General features: G+C 34.5%; 3 protein-coding genes across 4 annotated transcripts; 1 reads left to right on the top strand and 2 right to left on the bottom strand.

Annotated features, from left to right (window-relative positions):
- Nucleotides 1-1,366: 1,366 nt before the first annotated feature.
- On the bottom strand, nucleotides 1,367-4,920 carry LOC108194533 (mannitol dehydrogenase). Its single transcript, XM_017361496.2, has 5 exons — nucleotides 4,646-4,920; nucleotides 4,152-4,265; nucleotides 2,578-3,091; nucleotides 2,085-2,238; nucleotides 1,367-1,972 (listed from the first exon to the last, which is right to left on the bottom strand). Exons 1-5 carry the CDS (start codon nucleotides 4,741-4,743, stop codon nucleotides 1,770-1,772), a joined length of 1,083 nt encoding a protein of 360 aa, XP_017216985.1. The 5' UTR covers nucleotides 4,744-4,920; the 3' UTR covers nucleotides 1,367-1,769.
- Nucleotides 4,921-6,197: 1,277 nt separating this feature from the next.
- On the bottom strand, nucleotides 6,198-12,326 carry LOC108203448 (uncharacterized). Of its 2 annotated transcripts, none has more exons than XM_017372395.2 (16): nucleotides 12,195-12,326; nucleotides 11,615-11,734; nucleotides 10,958-11,012; nucleotides 10,748-10,869; nucleotides 10,467-10,520; nucleotides 10,214-10,354; nucleotides 9,708-9,827; nucleotides 9,480-9,615; nucleotides 9,098-9,268; nucleotides 8,355-8,510; nucleotides 8,154-8,260; nucleotides 7,629-7,719; nucleotides 7,393-7,534; nucleotides 7,028-7,304; nucleotides 6,818-6,944; nucleotides 6,198-6,657 (listed from the first exon to the last, which is right to left on the bottom strand). In XM_017372395.2, exons 2-16 carry the CDS (start codon nucleotides 11,719-11,721, stop codon nucleotides 6,415-6,417), a joined length of 2,049 nt encoding a protein of 682 aa, XP_017227884.1. In that variant the 5' UTR covers nucleotides 11,722-11,734; nucleotides 12,195-12,326; the 3' UTR covers nucleotides 6,198-6,414. The 2 variants fall into 2 exon arrangements, with proteins under 2 accessions (XP_017227884.1, XP_017227879.1); XM_017372390.2 differs by lacking the exon at nucleotides 12,195-12,326 and adding an exon at nucleotides 11,833-11,968.
- A 3,364-nt stretch (nucleotides 12,327-15,690) lies between these two features.
- Nucleotides 15,691-18,436, top strand: LOC108203465 (glutathione S-transferase DHAR3, chloroplastic). Its single transcript, XM_017372411.2, has 6 exons — nucleotides 15,691-15,984; nucleotides 16,191-16,281; nucleotides 16,369-16,512; nucleotides 17,342-17,459; nucleotides 17,775-17,915; nucleotides 18,130-18,436. Exons 1-6 carry the CDS (start codon nucleotides 15,774-15,776, stop codon nucleotides 18,214-18,216), a joined length of 792 nt encoding a protein of 263 aa, XP_017227900.1. The 5' UTR covers nucleotides 15,691-15,773; the 3' UTR covers nucleotides 18,217-18,436.
- The last annotated feature ends 384 nt before the right edge of the window (nucleotides 18,437-18,820 follow it).

The following is an 18,820-nucleotide window of genomic DNA, read 5'->3' as shown; positions in this document are numbered from 1 at the left end:
TGGTTGCTGGTGGCTGAGAGTGTTTGAGTGTATGCTGAGTGTAAGTGTGTGTGAGAATGAGTGTAGAGAATGAAGTTAACCCCTAAACTCTTTATCCTTGGTCTATTTATAGGCCAAGGATTAGGGTTCAAGGGTGCGTACCTGGATCCTGGTCCTACACGTGTAGGGGTTTGATCCCCTACACGTGTCCAGGTGTCAGCGTAGAAGTAGTATTTTGGAATGTTCCCTGGCTTGTCTCTATCGCCAGTAGTTGACCGTTATGTTTGTCTTTATCGTGTCAGTCTGTGCTTTGTGCAGTAGGTGTCGGCTGGTACATGTATATCCGGGCGAGTAGCAAGTTCCATGTACCCGGGTAAGCAACCATGTCCGGGTTGTATCACTTGTCAGGGCTGGGGATGCCTTGTGGTGTTGGCGGCTACCCGGGGTGGGAACTCCTCAAGAAGACCCGGGTGTTGCTTCTGAAGGACTCGGGTGTTGCTTGACCGGGTTATACCCTATCAACCATGGGTTCGGCTGTTGCCATGTTAAGTACTCCTATGACCACCCTCCAAGAACCCTCTCAGCCTGCGTTTGCCAACAAAACTGGTACGGAATTCTCACCAGCTGATAGTAGGTACAGCTCGAGTGAATTTGAGGAGAGCTCCTTGATGGCATCTCAAAATGAGGCTTCCGTTATTTTTTCAACGACTCAATGACAATCTATGCAGGAAGATATATTGCAGTTGGATCCCGAATTATAAAGCTTAAGTTGAAATCAGTTCAGAATCCTAATTTGCTGCATATTATATATATATGGGTCGCGCTCAAGAGAGAACCAGTCCTTAAAATAGAACCATAGAACCACTAAGGTTCTGCTGCGGAACCCTAAATTTTAAATAGATTTTTAGGATCTAAATCTAAATACGTGTTTTTTTCATGTTTTTTTCATATTTTTTCATCGTCGTGTGTGTTCAAAAATAATTTTAAAATCTAATACATAGATATTGACATTTTTTGCATGTGAAGTTCTGCTGCAGAACCCTAACTCATACTTAAGTTCTGCTGCAGAACCCTGCTTTATAAGGTAAGGGTTCTATGGTTCTCTCTCTAATGGTTCTCTCTGGAACATGACCCATATATATATAATATGCAGCAAATTAGGATTCTGAACTGATTTCAACTTAAGCTTGGGTGTCCCGGGCATGATTGCCGCCGGGGGATATTGTATTGTGTCTATTGTCAGATTGTCACCGGAATACTACTACTCTCTGTACAAAAAATTTTCAAAGATATATAAACCCATAAATTTTCCGAGTCTTAAATATAATATAAAAAATATGTCCTAGTGATTTAGGACATAGTTAACTAACTTCAAACTCCAACAATGTGATTTATCCCAACTATATATTTAATATTTTATTATTAGATGTGTTCCTTCATCATTAAAGGACAATATAAAGTAGAGAGAGAAAGAGAATGTGTGTGATAATTTATTATCCCTCCATCCCAAATTAGATGAGCTCGTTGATTTCGGGCACGCACTTTAAAGTCCATTGACCGCATAGTTATATTCCTTGTTTTTGAATTATCTTTTTGCAAATAAAAATTTAAATATGAAATTTTTATTTACAAAAGAAAAACTAAAAAAATAAATTTCAGAACTATACGGTCAATGCATCTTAAGTTACGTGCCTAAAGTCAACTAGCTCATCTAATTTGGGATGGAGGGAATATAATATATAGGATAGGGCAAGGAGATGGTTACATGATGAATAACATCATTCTAATGTTCATTCAGTTTTCAACGTATTGGCAACGTCGATGACAAACCTGTATCGGACATCAGATTTCACAAGTCTCTCCATTGCAGTGTTCACATAGTCCACAGGGATAACCTCAACATCGGCAGTTATGTTGTGTTGTGTTGCAAAATCAAGCATTTCTTGTGTCTCCTTCAGTCCACCGATATTACTCCCAGCAAGAACCTTCCTTCCTGTGAATTTTCATTCAGATTTAAAACTTCTAGTCTTCTACAATCATATGTACAACAGCATTCTGCCATCTTTTCAAAATTTACAATGCTATGGAAGTTCATAAAAGCTCACCCATAAGTAATGGAAACACCGGTAACTCCAAAGGTTTCTCTGGTGCACCAACCATGACAAGCTTACCATTAAGCTTTAATAGCTCAAGCAACGGTACCACAGGGTGAGCGGCAGAAACAGTATCAATAATACCATGTAGTGTGCCCACGGCAGCCTATTTTAAGTTAAACGTCAGATGAAAAAAGTTAGATTATTTTTAGGTTCGGGTCCCTGACATACTATCAGCGGAAAAAACTATTGGATGGCTTAGGACCGCTGAATGACTTAATCCTAAGTTCTTGATGTATATACAGGGGAGCTACGGTGTCATCCAGCAGAAAACTGACTCATTTCAGAATTTCTCTCATCAAACACTTATTTCCGCTCGACGTATGTTACTAATAATCGATTATTCTTGATCTTAACCACCAACCTTATTTCTAAGTAAATCTTCAAACAAATTAAATGATACATTGCACATAGTTATACTCATTGTTGGAGGTAAGATATTTACCTGCATCTGGTCAGTGTCACTACTAACCAAAAACTCATCAGCACCAAGTTTTCCCAATGCTTCTTGCTTCTTGCTTGCAGAAGTACTTATAACTGTAACGTGAGCACCAAAAGCTTTTGCCATCTTCACAGCTACATGTCCGAGACCGCCCAAACCTACAATACCTACCTTTGTACCAGGTTTATCTAGTCCATGGTATCTGAGGGGACTGTAAGTTGTAATCCCCGCACATAGTAGAGGAGCACCAGAATCGAGAGGCAAATTCTCAGGCCAACGAAGAACAAAGTGCTGGTCTGCAACCATAGAGTCAGCATATCCTCCGTATGTTATGGTTCCATCAATGTTGGTGAAAGAATAGGTCTGTACTTGCTTTGCACAATTATTCTCATAATTATCATTGCAGATCTCACATGAACGGCAAGATCCAACCAAACAACCTACCCCAACTATGTCGCCAACCTTAAATTTTTCTACTCTGCTCCCCACTTCAGTTACTTTACCAACAATTTCGTGCCTGTGTCAAATTTTTAGGCAATAATTAGCAGCAATAATAAATCAAATTATGTGCATGTTTGGGAAAGTAGAAGTCAGACTTTTCTTGACATGTTTGTGTAAAGAAGCAGAAGTACTTCTAAGAAGCTCGGACAAGAGAAGTAGGAAGTTGAGAAAGCTGACTCTCTTTCCACAACTTCCACTTTTTTCTTGTAACATTCTACTACTTTAAATTATTAAACATTTTAAGTAAAATTATCCAAACAATTAAATAACTTATAATTCACATTATCCAAACACTTAATAACTTATAAACCATAACCTACTTATCACTTATAATCCACTTTTTACTTTTTTTAAACAATAATTAATTATTTTAAGTTTAGCCAAACAACCCTGTTAAGACAATCCCAATGTTCTTTATTCTGCAGTTTTGATGCACCAAACTTCTAGGACTAAAATCGTAGAGATTCTTGAAACAAAGGTCCTTTAGGCAATTTCTTTGACATTCATTATAAAATTACTGAGATTTGTATCAACATATTTTAATAATCTAGAGACTAAGTTAATTTTATAAAGGGCCAATAAGAGCAAAAAATTATTTTAGAGGACAGATTAACAGGAGCCAGGAGGCATCTTCTGCATTAATAAAATATAAAAGCAGTTTATTTATAAATCTGTATCAGCACTAGAATATTAATGTATACCTCATCCTTTAATCATCATTTAGCACTCGCTGTATAATATATTCAGAAATAGTCTATCTAAAGATTGTTCATGAACCGGCAGCTTTGAATACTTTACATGATTGACCAAAGTCTAGTTTTATTGGTGCATCACCATCTTATATTAACAAAAAGAAAATAATATCAATAATTGCAATACTTATTTTAGAGAAACAAGGTCATAGTGCATGGAAATTTCATATTTACATCATATATTTTTTGAAATTATTTATGTCATAGGTTATTAATATTTTTTCTGAGTGATTCATTTATTTTCAAAAAAAATTACATATTTATGTACTTTTTCAGAGATAAGTGAACTCAAAAATAAGATGAGTAATGAACGAAGAAGCTTACCCAGGAACAATAGGATAGGTGGTCATTCCCCATTCATTCTTCACCATATGAAGATCTGAATGACACACTCCACAATACAGTACTTTGAACCTCACATCATAATCCCCCGTTGCTCTGCACCATCCATAACATGAACTTTTGAGTTATGACTTATGAGCCCTCTTACTATCATTTTTAATCCGATTTGTATAGTGTGTGCCCATGAGTACATGTTAACAACTAAATTCTATGCATTTAGCTTATTTTGATTGGTGTGGTTGTTGTATATACAGAGAGTCCATCATTACTAAGAACTGATAAGCATGAGCCTATCAAAATGAGTTATAGCTTTTGTAATATTAAAAAAACTATTTTTTATATTACAAAAGCTATAACAGTAACACATGCGGAATAGGCAAAAGTTCTACGAGTCAGTTATATATGTTCCGCAAGCAGAACATGTTTGAGACTTTAACTAGGATATAACATAAGGATGAATAGATGTAAGCATATACCTTCTGGAGAACTTGAATGGTGCAAGAGTTCCGGAAGTGTCACTGGCAGCATAGCCAAAAGCCTGGACCGGGTGTTCTGTTTCTGGTGATTTTGCCATCTCTGACTTTTTACTAACAAATAATCAAACAGAGAAGGGGATTATAGATGGTGGCTGTGAAATGAGAAAGAGAAGTGAATTAAATTTGTAAGTAATGTGCTTAGACATTGAGAGTGGGAAATATATACAGAGAAGAAGCGTCCTCCACTTAGTAGTGTGTAGTGTGAATAAGTCGATAGGTAGGTGACTGATTAGGCAACAAGTTGAATTTGACACGAAAGAAAATTTATAATTCACTTTATTCGCATGCCAAATTTATAAATATGAACTAATTGTGTGTTTATTTTGTACTAGTATGTCCACGAGGGTAACTAGTTTCAATTTGGACGTAATAATAAGGAACCATCGTTCGGCATCCATAGATTTGGAACTTATGAGAATGTTTTTGATTAATTAGAGGTTTCAGGTCAAATTATAATGTAATCAATCTATCAATATATATATGTTATAAAAGTTAATCAAGAATTAGTTAAATCAAAATGTAATTGATAAAATAATAAAATATATTTTAAATATTAATCAACAAATTTTAATAAAACGTGAATTTTTATAAAAACTCGTTCTTGATAGATACAATCTGGTGTTAGTTTCAAGTGATATCTTCTCTTTCATATTTGATCATTTATTTAGGAACAAGCGGAGAGTTATCGAAATGATGCGGTATAACTACACATTGTTCTATATCGACACAACTATACAAAAAATATTTTATATTACTAATATTTTTCTCATTTTGTGCCAACACCACCACACAAGTAGAATTATCAAAACTCAAATTGTTAATATTTAATAAAAAATAAATAAAAGTTAGCTGAAATATTTTAATATAAGGTTATTAAGAAGAGGCCGAACTATTTAAAAAACCATCACCATCTCTTTTGACTAAAATTAGTGGTTTATCTTATCCACTAAAATTAGTTGAACTATAATTGCATAATTTATATTTACTTTTGTGGATAACAAAAAAAAAAAAAAGGAAAGATACTGTATCATTTGTAATCGTCGGAAAACCTTTAAGGCTACCTAAAATTCCTGCTCCATTGTTTTATTATGAGTAGTAAAATAGAAAAGTTTCAGTTGCAAATGTACTGTAAATAATCATTAATTTAAAAAAAATTGAAAACTTGTGGCAGAGCCAAAATTCTTTCACTTGGATTAGCGAGGTGAGTTTTTCTTCTTCTTTTTTCCTTTTTTTTTTTGTCAGGAGGTGAGTTTTTCTTATGCGAATTATTTCCTTGAAGTTTTTGCTGGTTGTCTTAAAATATTTGTGTTACACGGTGGTGGGAAGCACCATGGTCGAAGACTCAAGCCTGCAAGGGACTGCAGTAGTGCACCAAAATAGCACATTTTGAAATGGACATTCAATTGAAATGGCTGCACATTTCAGCGTAAAAACAATAGGCGTGACATTGAAATAGCTCAATATTTGTGCTTAAAATGATATTAATAAAGGCTTTTATTAAAATAAGTAACCATTTGAGCCATAGATATTGATTTGTTTCATTGCTAAGGAGATAATAAAGAGATGACAAGAATATGCTGACCTGGCTAGCTGTTAAAAAATCAAAATATATGTTCTAACCTATAAAATTTCTATATCCTTCTTTCCAGTACGATGAGACAGCTGCTGTTCCAACGTGTATCTGTACGAATACCACTCAATCCATCATTTTAATTTGTTGGCGGTGGCTGTTCCAAACGTATATAATCATACATGACTCCATTGAAAGGACTTTTTCCTCTTGTCTGCTTAAGAAATATTATATTTTTCCCCGGTTGTAAAAGATTTCCCAAAAAATTAACACTGTATAAGCGGTATAGTCCATGGATCCCATGTCTTGCAATTGCATTATCATAGCCTATAAGATGTGTCGTAAAGTGAGGATGTTTGGCGGCTTCATCGTTGATCCGGACCTTCAAGAAGACATGTTATAACATAAATATATGTAACTGATTTAGCACCACATAACTGGAAACTTTTTTGAAATTTTTCATTCTTGCTAGTGAGCAACACAAGTCAATCTATGCTAATTTTAACATGGAAGTGAAAATTTTTGATTTCATATATTCTTACTTGTAATTCAGCTCCATTGGCAGAAGCAAGTGCCAGCTGCAATGTGTAAGTTCTGGTCCGATCCACTTGTTTTAAATTAAATAAAACTTTCCATGTTGTTGGTACATAGGTGTTATCTTCAAGTCTCCTGCGATTAAAGATGTTCAATTAGCAACTCCAGAATAAGAAATTATAGATTATGAAATTAAAGACAAGTAAGTGTACAATTACCTATTAACATGAGCAAAGAACCAGTCCCTTTGATACCTATGAACACCAATAGCGTAAACTAGATCTTCATTAGGATATAGATCAGTGTAACGATCCCATAATCCGTACTGCCTAAACCCCTCTGCAGTATCCTCCTCATATAATGTGTTTTCAAGAGTCGTGATAGGTTGAGGAACAAAAAACTCAGCTGCTGTGCGATCAGGGATGCCAATTTCCCATAGTGTAGGGCCATTTCTTGGAGGAACATATACAATATTACCTAATTTTACAATGCCTCCTGTATATTTACGGGTTATAGAACTGTTTCAGTCCAATGCAGCTTAACATTTGTAGAAGTCCTTATTACCATATTTAAATGTTCAAACCTGGTTTGATGATAATATTGTATGCATATTTGTAATCACCGATAAGTCCAGGCACCCAAGCATACAAGTTATATGTTCCGGGCAAGACATTTTTTATCACAAAATACCCCATTGCATCAGCTTGTGTCCAAAATTGATAACCCTGAAATTAAAATTCTTAATACAGTTAAGAACTCGAATTAAACTATATATTTAGGCAGATAGTTTATGACTGTGTTGTGTTTTAATCAACTAACCTTGTTTTCTGTTTGCCAGGAGCCTGCTGCTCCAGGTAGAGCCAGTCCCACATTCGCAAACTTAGCTGTTTTCAACTCTATTCTTGTATACCTAAGGAGGTCAAAAGATTTTACTCCTTTAGAACATGCAAAATCTTTATAAATGATGGAAATAATACTGAAGTAACAAGGTTGGGTTATATATATGAGCTGTTCTACTGAAATCTTTTGACTCAAAATTCTAATAAGCTGATCTGAACATTATATAATATTTATATATGCAAAAGTACCAGTAAGGTTTGATAATATTGAACTGGAAGTCTAATAAGCTGATCTGAACAGATTGAATTTTTATATATGCAAACGTGCCAGTAAGGTTCAACACTATTTAACAGACTGAGTATTAATGAAAAAAAACATGATAGTAAATATTTAGTTAATGACGAAAACTTTTAGTGGTTTTAATTTGAATACTCTTTGTGGTTATAAGTCTTAGCCCTGTGACAGGCGTTGCCACTGCAAAATAGGCAGAGCATTCAATCATACCTGTCTCGTACCAGTAACCTTCCACTAAGTGTGCCACGCTTATTTGCAAGAAAATAATCACCAGAGCGCGGGAAATCATATGGCCAGCTCTCAGTTTCTATCAACATCTGATACAAATCCCGATGACCATTATATATGGTGCTTACTGTTGATAACTTATATAAGCAGAAAAGAAAATGCCTTTAAGACAAAGTTGATTACCTGTTCTTTAGCATCTTGCCACAATGAAACAGTACTTTCCGTGTCCAAGCCTGAGTTTAAATAGATAAAAACTGGGCCAAAAACCTTTTTCCAGGGTTCCCCTTCTTTAAACGTAAGTGCTAGGGGCTTTCCAGCATAATGAGCACTGAAGAACATCTGCATTTCAATCTTGTTAATGTTCGTTCTTGAATATATTTCAGTTGTATCTAATCTTTAGGTAAAATGTTAAACGAACTAATAATCCTACACATTTTAAATATATATGGAAGTAAAAGTTAAGAAGCAAATTAGCAAAAGGATGAAAGGCAGTTGAAGAATAGAGGAAAAACGAATTTTGACTCATAAATCAACAAAAAGAGGCTTAGAAGAAAAGGGTTCCAAGCGAGTCTATTGCACGATGAGCAGTTGAGGTATTGAGATAGACCTGTAGCAAACCTTACTTCTACAATCTAGTACTCCCTCCGTCCCCCTGAGTAGTATACATTGGGGGACGGGGACGCGGCACGGACTTTAATGCTCCTGCAAAATGTAGTTGTGCAATCTATTTTTAAAATTTTTCTTTTCTGAATTAAAGTTTGGATGTTATATTTTTATACAGAAAAAGAAAATCGCAAAAATAAGTTACGGAACTATATTTTATAAGAGCATTGAAATGCGTGTCGAGCAGTTAAAAAGAAACGTATACAATTAAATGGGACAGAGGGAGTATTTTTTTCTCTCGAAGAAATAGCAAAAGCACTTACTGACAGAGTTACTGGTCCGGCATGAGAAGTGAGGTCCTGCTTAAGAGGTCCCCCAACACGAAACTCACTGCTGGGTGTGATCATCCAGAACCCGGTGGCAGGGTTGGAGCATATCCATCCGTGCACCTTATTTTCCCTGTTTTCAGCGGAATATTGATATTTGTCATCCACCTGCATATTATAAAACATTCTACCTGGTTCAAATCTACACATCAAACATCATTCCAAATCATCAATAAACCTAATTCTGCCTTGTAACATTTACGTAATTTGTCATTCTACCTGGTCAATTAGAGTAATTGGAATACTCACACACTCAATTTACACTAAATACAAAACTTAGTCTCTTGTCACCAACAATGTGTGTGAAGGAAGAACCTACCTCTACACTATGTGTGTCCTTAATCGAATCTGTCACTAGCACGGCTTCTTTATAAGCAAGGGCCTTCCCCCTTTCCCGGTCTTCAAATGTTGGCATGACTCTTTGTCGGTCATCTGACACTGCCATGTATCGAAACCTAGTAATGCAACATTGTATATAATTATTGAAACTGGATTTAGAAAAATACTCCAAAGAGAAAGAAGAATAAAATTCACTAGTGTGGCGTACAATTTTTCTTGAAGCTTGAATGCAATCCTGCCTTCATATAGCACCATATCGCGCCATCCTTCCAAGCGTTCAAATGTGGCATATGAGTAGAAACCTGGGACTCCTCGGAGCACTATATACCTGATTAAATAGATATGTAACCATAGTCCTTATAGGCACTTTATTTGAAAAAAAAGTGGATTCACCTCTTATATATAATCTAAAATTTTGATTTCAAATACAAACTCATCGCAGCTATGCATGATGTATAATCCAATGACTGAAGCATTTGTTTTATTAAAAGGAGATGAATTGAGACTTCAAATAATTTGTTTTACTATCGGATCCAGCCAGAATTTCCCCATGGTTATTCCTTGATTCTCCTACGTATAACTAGTAATTCGCATTGGCTTTGACCGTGATTTGTACTGTTCTATAACTAATGATTTGTATAATTCTGAAGTTGAACTAAATGTACTGTGAAATATGATCCTTCATACATAAATATACAGGTTATTATGTTATACCTTTTGTCTATATTGAGTGGAAGGCTATTGTCATCACGAGGACGTTTAGTGCCCTTAACCGGAGGAATCCATGTTTTTGTAAACGACAGCTCTACTTGATCTTCATTTGCAACAACGACTCTAAAATGTGTCCCTTGTAACCTGGTTAGAAGCAGGTTATAAACTCCGTCAGAAACAAAAATTTAATCAAAGAGTCTAATTTTAAAAAATGTGTAAAAGAACACAAAATTCTGGGAAAAAATGATGAACTTACACATCATAAATATCTCCGGGATCTTCTGGCTTGCTCCAAACAACATCCCAATACCTAAAGAATAATAAAACTTTAATAAATTGGGAATTATCAATAAGTCAACTAATAATCTCTTTCATTTGATTTCTATGGAGATAGTCAAGCTCTCAAGGCTAATAAATTGCAGTGAGTTCTCTCTGGAGCTATGTGGTTAATTATTCTTGCTGGATATGTATTACGACATACGAAAAAAACAGAATGGAACTTATAATTCAACAATGGCAAGTAGATTAACATATTACCCTCTGTTAGTTTCTTTGTTCCTTTGTTCTAGTATATTCTTAATCCCGTTGTAATTTATTCCAGTAATCATACCAGCTGGCTTTGAGAAAGTGAATTTAGCCAATCCATTGTCCACTACAACCTGAAGCAAACAAATTTCCGAAAAATTAACATAGCTGGTTCGCTGGCATAAATTTTAAGTAACTTTGTTCGTCCATCAGTATTATTACTTGATCATCCAATATATCCAGATGCACTGGCCGCGAGTTGCTCGATGTTATATTTCTGCAATTGATGGACAGAAATATACAATCAGAAAGAGTTATCCCAGAAAGTTGTATAAGATTATTTATTTAAAGAGACACAGGAAAAGTATGAGACCAGAAAGGGACATAGTATTACCATTTCCCTTTCAGAAAATATTTATTAAAATGAATAAAGAAATAAAATCTAAGGTAATTTCTTCGTTGAACATTCATTTTGTCCTCAAGCTACCTAAATTGTTTGACACGGGGAAGAAAACAGAGAAGAAGGTTCTGTTCTGCGCTACTATATGGGAAAAACATGTCGAGAAACACAAGTGTCAACATACGAGACCAATTCTAACCCACACAACACTATTCGAAAGGAAAGTATTCTCCACTCAAACATAGATCTTGACAAAATTAATGTCGTTTGTCAAATTTTACGACATTTAGTGGCATTTTGTCCATCAGGCAGACAAAATCTCGGTACCTCCTCTCGGAACATGAAATGAATGACAAAATTGAAGAAGCCAAAGAAATCTAGATTTTAATTTTTAACAGTACATAAATTTGGTGGAAGTAATAAAAGGACACATATGTTGCAAATGCAGACATGCATGAAAGCTATGAAAAAGAGCCTACTGTCGACGAACGGTAGATTCAGTCAGCAAGAATAGCTGAAACATGAATCCAAGAAACCCCACAAAATAATATCCTCGTCGCCTTTGGCTCTTCCCCAGCTTGCCCATTTCGAAAGCAAACCTGCAGATACATCAGCAAACGTATGTTAGTCTAATACACCAGAGCTTAATACGTATCCGAGATATATAGTTACATGCATGGATAAAATTTTCGCCTACAGATTCCTTATTGAAACTTGAAGCTGAAGAAAGTATAAAGTTCTGAGAAAAGGAGTTTGAAAAGGTGAGAGAGGATTGTCTGCGGCGGTGGTAAATATTAAGTCCCAAGGCAAAGATAACACATTTCATACACAAAGATTATATCAGTTTAGATAATAGTAAGATATTATACATATTTTATCGGATATTGGTATATAATATCTCTAGATATTAAACGGCTGATTTCTCTCCAATAACAAGATTGATGGCTTCATCAGCAAGATTCATGCCATGAAAAAGTACTCATTCAAAGGTTGATGGTTCGATCCTCCCGTGCAGCGATAATACATCCATTTTGTGCACCAAAATAAAAAGAAGAATACCTGATCAGCACAAAATGCAAGTGTTCTCTCTCCTTCCTTATCTCTCTCTGTCTCTCTCCCTCCCTATATCTCTCTCCGTCTCTCTCTCTCCGCGTAAAGGTGAATATGTGAGTGCAGCAGTTGCAAAGAAAAGAGAAATGGAGAGGGTGGACTGCTTTAAATGGCAGAGCTGACGTTATAAAGAAAACCTTAATTGTGGATTCGTTATTTATAAGTAATAAATGCAATGTGTATAAGGTTTGTAGCAAAGTAGAGGAGGTTGTATATTTATAAGTATACACACAGTTAGGCTAGAAGTGGAAGGTGGAGTTTGGTGGCAATTGGCGAGGATTAATTAGGCAACTATAATTTATACGCAAGTAGTTGTTGTTTGACAATTACCATTCGGGTTAAAACGCATACACAGGAGATAATTCTTGCTTTACGGCGTTGTTTTCTGGTTAGTTACTCCCTCCGTCTCAATTTATAGGTCCATTTTGGAATAAACACGCATCTTAAGAAAAAAGTTGGTTAGATAGAATCTTATCTTATGTATCATTAATTAGCGCGTTGATAAGCGAGAATATTGTTGAGTTTCAAAAAAAATCACAATAAATATAGGAGTTTAGTGCATTGAGAAATGAGAATAATGTTGAGTTTCAAAAAAGTCGCAATTAATATGTAGATTAATTTGTATTGAAAGAAGAGAAGGACAAGTATTTTGGGACAATTTTTTTTTCCAAACTGGACCTATAAATTGAGACGGAGGGAGTATTACGTTGATTATGGGATTAACTTTACAAGATAGTTGTTAAAAACTGGGTTTACTCCATTGTATAAAAATGATGGTTGGTCGGAAATGGACCACAATTTGACTCGGTGTAGAATGTCAAGGTCAAGTGTGTGGCGGATTCCGGGAATGCCCTGTGTACCAAGTAAAAGTTAAATATGAGTTTTGAGAAATAACTGATAAAGATAATATATTTAGTTTTATATGTAATTCCATAAATTATTAATTAATATAAATGCTGCAAGTAAATTTGTGCCGATTTGTTAAGATTTAAATCACGATCTTTTAAACACATAAACTGGGAAGAAGATAATTATATATATATATGAAATGTATTAAGTGATCACCATTAATCCACCTATTAAATATACATTAATTTTTTTTAAAAAATATCGAATATTACTAAGCATTTAACATAATTAGAATTCTGATTAAATATATGATATCTAAAATATTATTATTTTAATCTAAAGTGAATACACCTATATTTTATATGTAATATTATGAATCAAATATTACGATATCTAAGATATTATCTTTAATCTAAAAAGAATATATTTAGATCTCATTAATCAAAAATAAATTTTAAGTATCTGGATTTGATACACCTTTATCTTTGTAATATTTTTATCTTAACTTAACTTGCTAAATTATATGTAAAATCAGAATTAATTGTAATTCAAATTAACTATCATCAATTTATTAAATTTTATTAAAATCTAATTCCACGTTAAACTTCTAAAATGTGTTATAAAAACCGGGGTAGAAAAGCAGTTTTTTGGTATCACCTGGGACCAGGGAAATCAAGGTAAAACGCGCTCCAGCGACAAATCTAATCTCGCTACTCATTTTCTAGGCATTTGACTCCTAACCAGCATCACCTAACTAAATTGTGTATAATGCATTGGGAGCTCAATTTTCAAACTGTTGAGGATACAACCAAATAACCGAACCACTTCTTCTTCGATAAAGAAAAGTAAAAGTGGAGTTGGGGAGGTTGACCAACACTTAGAGAAACAGGTATGAGCTGCAGTACTACATTATTATGATACACAAGTACACAAAACATATCTGTATGTATAGGCGTCTGACCTAAGAAAGGAGGAGGACAAGTGAACAACTATCAACAGTTAAAAGACATGTGTTGAACGAGCGACGATGTCCGAGATAATTAACTACTACTAACGAATTTTGTCATGACGCGACTAATCTCGTATGGCGACTATAACAAGTATAGATACAAACACAATTAGAGTCGCTAAGTATTTTATTGTGGTGACTGGTGAGACGTTTTTGTTGGGCAGGAAATTTCTTTGAGGAATATTTAACTTGCACGGTACTATACTAGCGTGATAGTCTCTCACTCAGTCCGCCACAAGAATAAGGAGATTTAACAATTTTAAATTTTAATCTTGAATGTCCAAGCATGATAGAATGAGAACATTTGAACGGACTTTGATTTCACCTTAGACACCTTGCAGGCAGGTAGGACGGAGTTAGGCTAGGACAATGAAGGTACTTGTGTCATGATTATCTGCATTCTACGTACATGATCAATTGACAGGGTATATGCATAATCTAGGCTCTAGCCTCCATGTAAGGACGGAGTCCGAGCAAAGACTGTGATGGGCTGCTGTCTGGTCCAGAAAAAATTACAAAATTTTCTATTATACAGTTTAAATATTTTGGAATCAGCCCAGTCCGACTTTTTTGTCTTTTTCAACATATTCAGGAAGGAAGAAAACAAGAAAAATAAAAAAACAATGAAAACACAACTCCTTATGTTTTTAGGGAAAAGAAGATTAGAGATTTCTAACACATTGTACGAAACCGTACAATGTGTTAGATAACTTTTTCCCGGTTGTCAGGGAACACGACCCGATATAATATATTCAATTTCTTTTACTCGTTTTTTAATAGATATGGTGCCAAGTCCAGAAAAAGAAAAAAAAAGAAGGACATTGTTTTCTTTTTTTGAATGAAGTGTATCCACGCTTACCAGAGAGACACATTCTCAATTCTCCATCTAATGCCAGTGCCAAAGAAAATTCGGTTGTATTGATGATATTCAAGAAAATCAACGTGATAGAACAAATTTTTAAGCCTCCAATGTGATGAAAGTCAATTTAAATTCTTATTGACAACATTTTGTTACGAGGTGAAATAAAGCAAGCATATATTAAAATAAGACCGTATCAATCTAAATTACCAAAGTATCCAAAAACAAGATATGTGTCACAGAAGTAATCACATAGATTTCAATACTCCTGATTCGAAAATTATAGTTGGCTTGAGTACACTCCAAAAAAAATGTAATGTTTTTTTCCTTGTTTTATGTTTGGAAAAGAAAACCTCCATCTCATATTTCATGATTGAAATTTTATTATGGACCAAATCCAACTGAACTAAAATAATTCGATTCGGGACAATTCAAACCAAAATAATCGAATCTTTTCGTAAATTATTTTACGAATATAATATATTCAATCTTTAAAATATTATTTAAAATAATCATTGAAGTTAATGATTTGGTTGGAAATTTTAAAATATTATTAAAAATAATCATAAATTTAGGAGTTCCTAGCATTTTCTAATTTTTTTCAACTTGATAAATTAGTATATCTCTCCCGATGTTTCTTTAATAAAAATTTTAAAACCTCATTTATAAAATAATAACCAACACAAAAACATAAAAATTGAAAATCAAAACCTAATTGGCGGCGGGGACCCGTAACCGCTTTTTACATTTGGCTCCCGTTACTACACGGCTACACCAACACAACCTCATCTCCTGTCACCAACGCAAAAACATGTCCACTACTTTTCACCCTCCAGCTTCTCTGACAACAACTATCAAACACCTTGCCTGCAACTTGAAAAACCCTCTCATCCCCACACATTTTACTAAAACTCCACCCCATTTGAAATCAACATTCAGAAAATTCACTGTATCCATGGCTACTACCCCTTTTGAAGTCTGCGTCAAGGCCTCCTACACCGTCCCCAACAAGCTTGGAGACTGTGAGTTTAGCTTTTCTTCCCATTTTTGTGTGCTGCGTTACGCGTAGAATGAGTGACTAAAATATTGCATTGCATATCTCAGAAGCCCGAAAAATTATACCAAGACGGTGTATTTTGATAGATTTACAATCTGGACAAATTAATTAAAATTGCCGGTCCTGAGATTATTTATTTAGTTGTAGAGGTTTGAATGTATGTGTTTTCAGGTCCATTTACGCAGAGAGTTTTGTTAACGCTGGAGGAGAAGCATCTTCCTTATGACATGAAGTTTATTGACTTGAAAGATAAGCCTGAATGGTAATGTTGGTGTTGTATTTATGCGAGCTGATGAAGTCTTTATGTTCGTTGTCCTTGTATGTGATGTGTGTGTATAAATGTGTTCAGGTTCTTGAAAATAAGTCCCGAAGGGAAAGTGCCTTTGATAAAGTTTGATGAGGAGTGGGTTGCAGATTCTGATGTTATCACGCAGTCACTGGAAGAGAAGTTTCCGGTTCCACCTTTGGTGACTCCGCCTGAGAAGGCATCTGTGTATGATTGTCTTCTCTTTTATGATTTATGATGCATTTGCATTGTTACTTTAGGTTGTTTTGCTAAAAGCTCAGTCCCATGGATACTCAATCTATTTACTACAGTTTGATTGTTTGAGTACTGTATATATGATGAAGGATAGGTGGGTAGTGGTAGGGTTAAATATTCACTGAACATATGATAAATTTTAATTCAGTTTGATGGTTTTCAAAGTATTTTAAAGTGTTACATTTTTAATCAGCCATATTAGAGCATGTTAATGTGCAGGAATTAGATGCCGGTAGTGTTTATGGGTGACTTTGGGTTATAATAATGTTGGTGTTGGTTTATGGTGGCTAAAAGTGTATAATAGTATCAAATTGGATCATATGAATAGAAAAGGCTAGAGACTTGTTGGTCATAAATTCGTGATGCTTCTTGGATATAGCTTATTTCTCAAGCACATATTAAGAAGTCTGAGTTTATTTCTCTACAAGTATTAAGGGATTGTATGATGCAGTTTATTTGTAAAGTAGGTTTTAGTAGTTTGCTGACCGTGGTCAGTAAAACCCCCCCAACTTGTTTCAATGCTCATATTTCGAAATAAATTTGTACCAATCATCACTACTTCTCCTCCCCCTAAAGAAACAAAGAGCGGGATAAAAACAAACATAGAAGAAGGTTAATAGATTTGGAGGCATACATATGATATTTAAAAACTTATCTGCCTGCTAATCTACAATAGTAACCCATAAGGTTCCTTCTTGTATGTGTTCTACCACTTGTAAGTTCGATTTAATAAAAATTCTTTAACTAATGGTTTATGATATGTCTTGATGTATTATTGTAGGGGATCAAAGATCTTCTCCGCATTTATTGGTTTTTTGAAAAGCAAAGATCCAGCCGATGGAACGGAACAAGCATTATTAAGTGAGCTGAGTGCCTTCAATGATTATTTAAAGGAAAATGTGAGACATGTTCAATCTAATTTATTATATGTTATAATCCTTTTAATTGAAGTATTAGTTACTGGAATGTGTTTATGCAATTTTAATTATCTTATAGATAGTACTGATAAATTTAAGGTCTATATGCCGCTTCTCGAGTTTTCTTTGCCAACATTGGTTTTAGACTTGTTGGTTGTTGCATGAAGTCATTTAATTCACTAGTCTGATAAATGAACCCTTATTGAAAACAAATAATAAAAAATAACCTATGCTATATTTCTTGCAAAGAAAAATGACACAGTATTTTATAAATTGTACTTCTGTTCTTGCTTGAAGGGCCCATTTATAAATGGAAAAGAGGTCTCAGCTGCTGATTTGGCCCTTGGACCAAAGCTCTACCACCTAGAGATTGCTTTAGGGCATTATAAAAAATGGTCCGTACCAGATTCACTTCCAGAAGTGAAGTCCTATATGAAGGTATTATTTTCAGCATTTTTCTAGAATTAGAGAAGGGTGTTCTAAATCTCAGCGTTAGTATGAAATTAACAAAATATTGAAATATCTCTCATTAGGATAAGGTTTTCTTATTTTCTTATCAATAATGCATTATGCATTGCTGTGCATTTATTATAATTGTATGTTGTATTCATATTTTCAAATCCTTGTAACCTGGCCATTTTTGGGCATTCAGACCATTTTCTCCAGGGACTCGTTCATCAACACGCGGGCTCTAACTGAGGATGTCATAGAGGGTTGGCGATCAAAAGTTGAGGGATAAACTAGTATATAATCACAACCTTGTTCGGTTAATATATGGCACTTTTGTATTGAAATAAATTTACTTCCATTTACATAATAGCACAGCCATTGAAACTTGTATAGAGTGTATGAATTGAAGTGTGTTCTCTATAAGTATATGAATTAATAGTTTTCCTTCCTGTAATAGAACTTGTAGTTGCTCCTTCATAGTCCGTAAATGTCTTGTTCCATCTCTTTTAGCTCTCCTGTTCTGATATCTTATGTACCATACTGTATCAACAAGAACATCATTCAGTTCTGATGGCAAGTGAACTTCTTTAATGTTGGGGGAACTGGTTTTAAGTTAGTATTAATCATCACAGCGGCAGAAGATGAGAAAAGATGATTACTCCTCGGCATAAAAAATAATCTTGTCCGTAATTCTTTTCTGTTTTTTTAAGAAGGAAACTGGATAAAGAAAACTTTCACCTCATCTTAACTGGACTATACAAATGATATTATTTCCATTGCATAGAAAAATAAAACTAATCACTGTTAAAATGTTTCTTTATATAACATGTATAATTCTGATTTTTTTTTAAATATAGTATCGATACATTTAAATAAAGATTTGGGGTAAATAA

Source organism: Daucus carota, chromosome 1 (genome assembly GCF_001625215.2).
Source record: "Daucus carota subsp. sativus chromosome 1, DH1 v3.0, whole genome shotgun sequence".
In the NCBI taxonomy this organism is placed as follows: domain Eukaryota; kingdom Viridiplantae; phylum Streptophyta; class Magnoliopsida; order Apiales; family Apiaceae; genus Daucus; species Daucus carota.
Note: the sequence above shows the minus strand (reverse complement) of the source record. Positions and strands in the feature narration are given on the sequence as shown.

Bases quoted from the DNA above. Each gene is read 5' to 3' on its own strand.
- LOC108194533 (XM_017361496.2), bottom strand. From the start codon at position 4,743: ATGGCAAAATCACCAGAAACAGAACACCCGGTCCAGGCTTTTGGCTAT. The intron at 4,266-4,645 runs GTATATGCTTAC...TGGATGGTGCAG, and splicing joins CCATTCAAGTTCTCCAGAAG to AGCAACGGGGGATTATGATG. The intron at 2,239-2,577 runs GTAAATATCTTA...AACTTAAAATAG, and splicing joins GTGACACTGACCAGATGCAG to GCTGCCGTGGGCACACTACA.
- LOC108203465 (XM_017372411.2), top strand. From the start codon at position 15,774: ATGTCCACTACTTTTCACCCTCCAGCTTCTCTGACAACAACTATCAAA. The intron at 15,985-16,190 runs GTGAGTTTAGCT...ATGTGTTTTCAG, and splicing joins CCCCAACAAGCTTGGAGACT to GTCCATTTACGCAGAGAGTT. The intron at 16,513-17,341 runs GTATGATTGTCT...GTATTATTGTAG, and splicing joins CCGCCTGAGAAGGCATCTGT to GGGATCAAAGATCTTCTCCG.
- LOC108203448 (XM_017372395.2), bottom strand. From the start codon at position 11,721: ATGGGCAAGCTGGGGAAGAGCCAAAGGCGACGAGGATATTATTTTGTG. The intron at 10,870-10,957 runs GTAATAATACTG...TGTTTGCTTCAG, and splicing joins TGGATATATTGGATGATCAA to GTTGTAGTGGACAATGGATT. The intron at 10,355-10,466 runs GTAAGTTCATCA...GCTTCTAACCAG, and splicing joins CCCGGAGATATTTATGATGT to GTTACAAGGGACACATTTTA.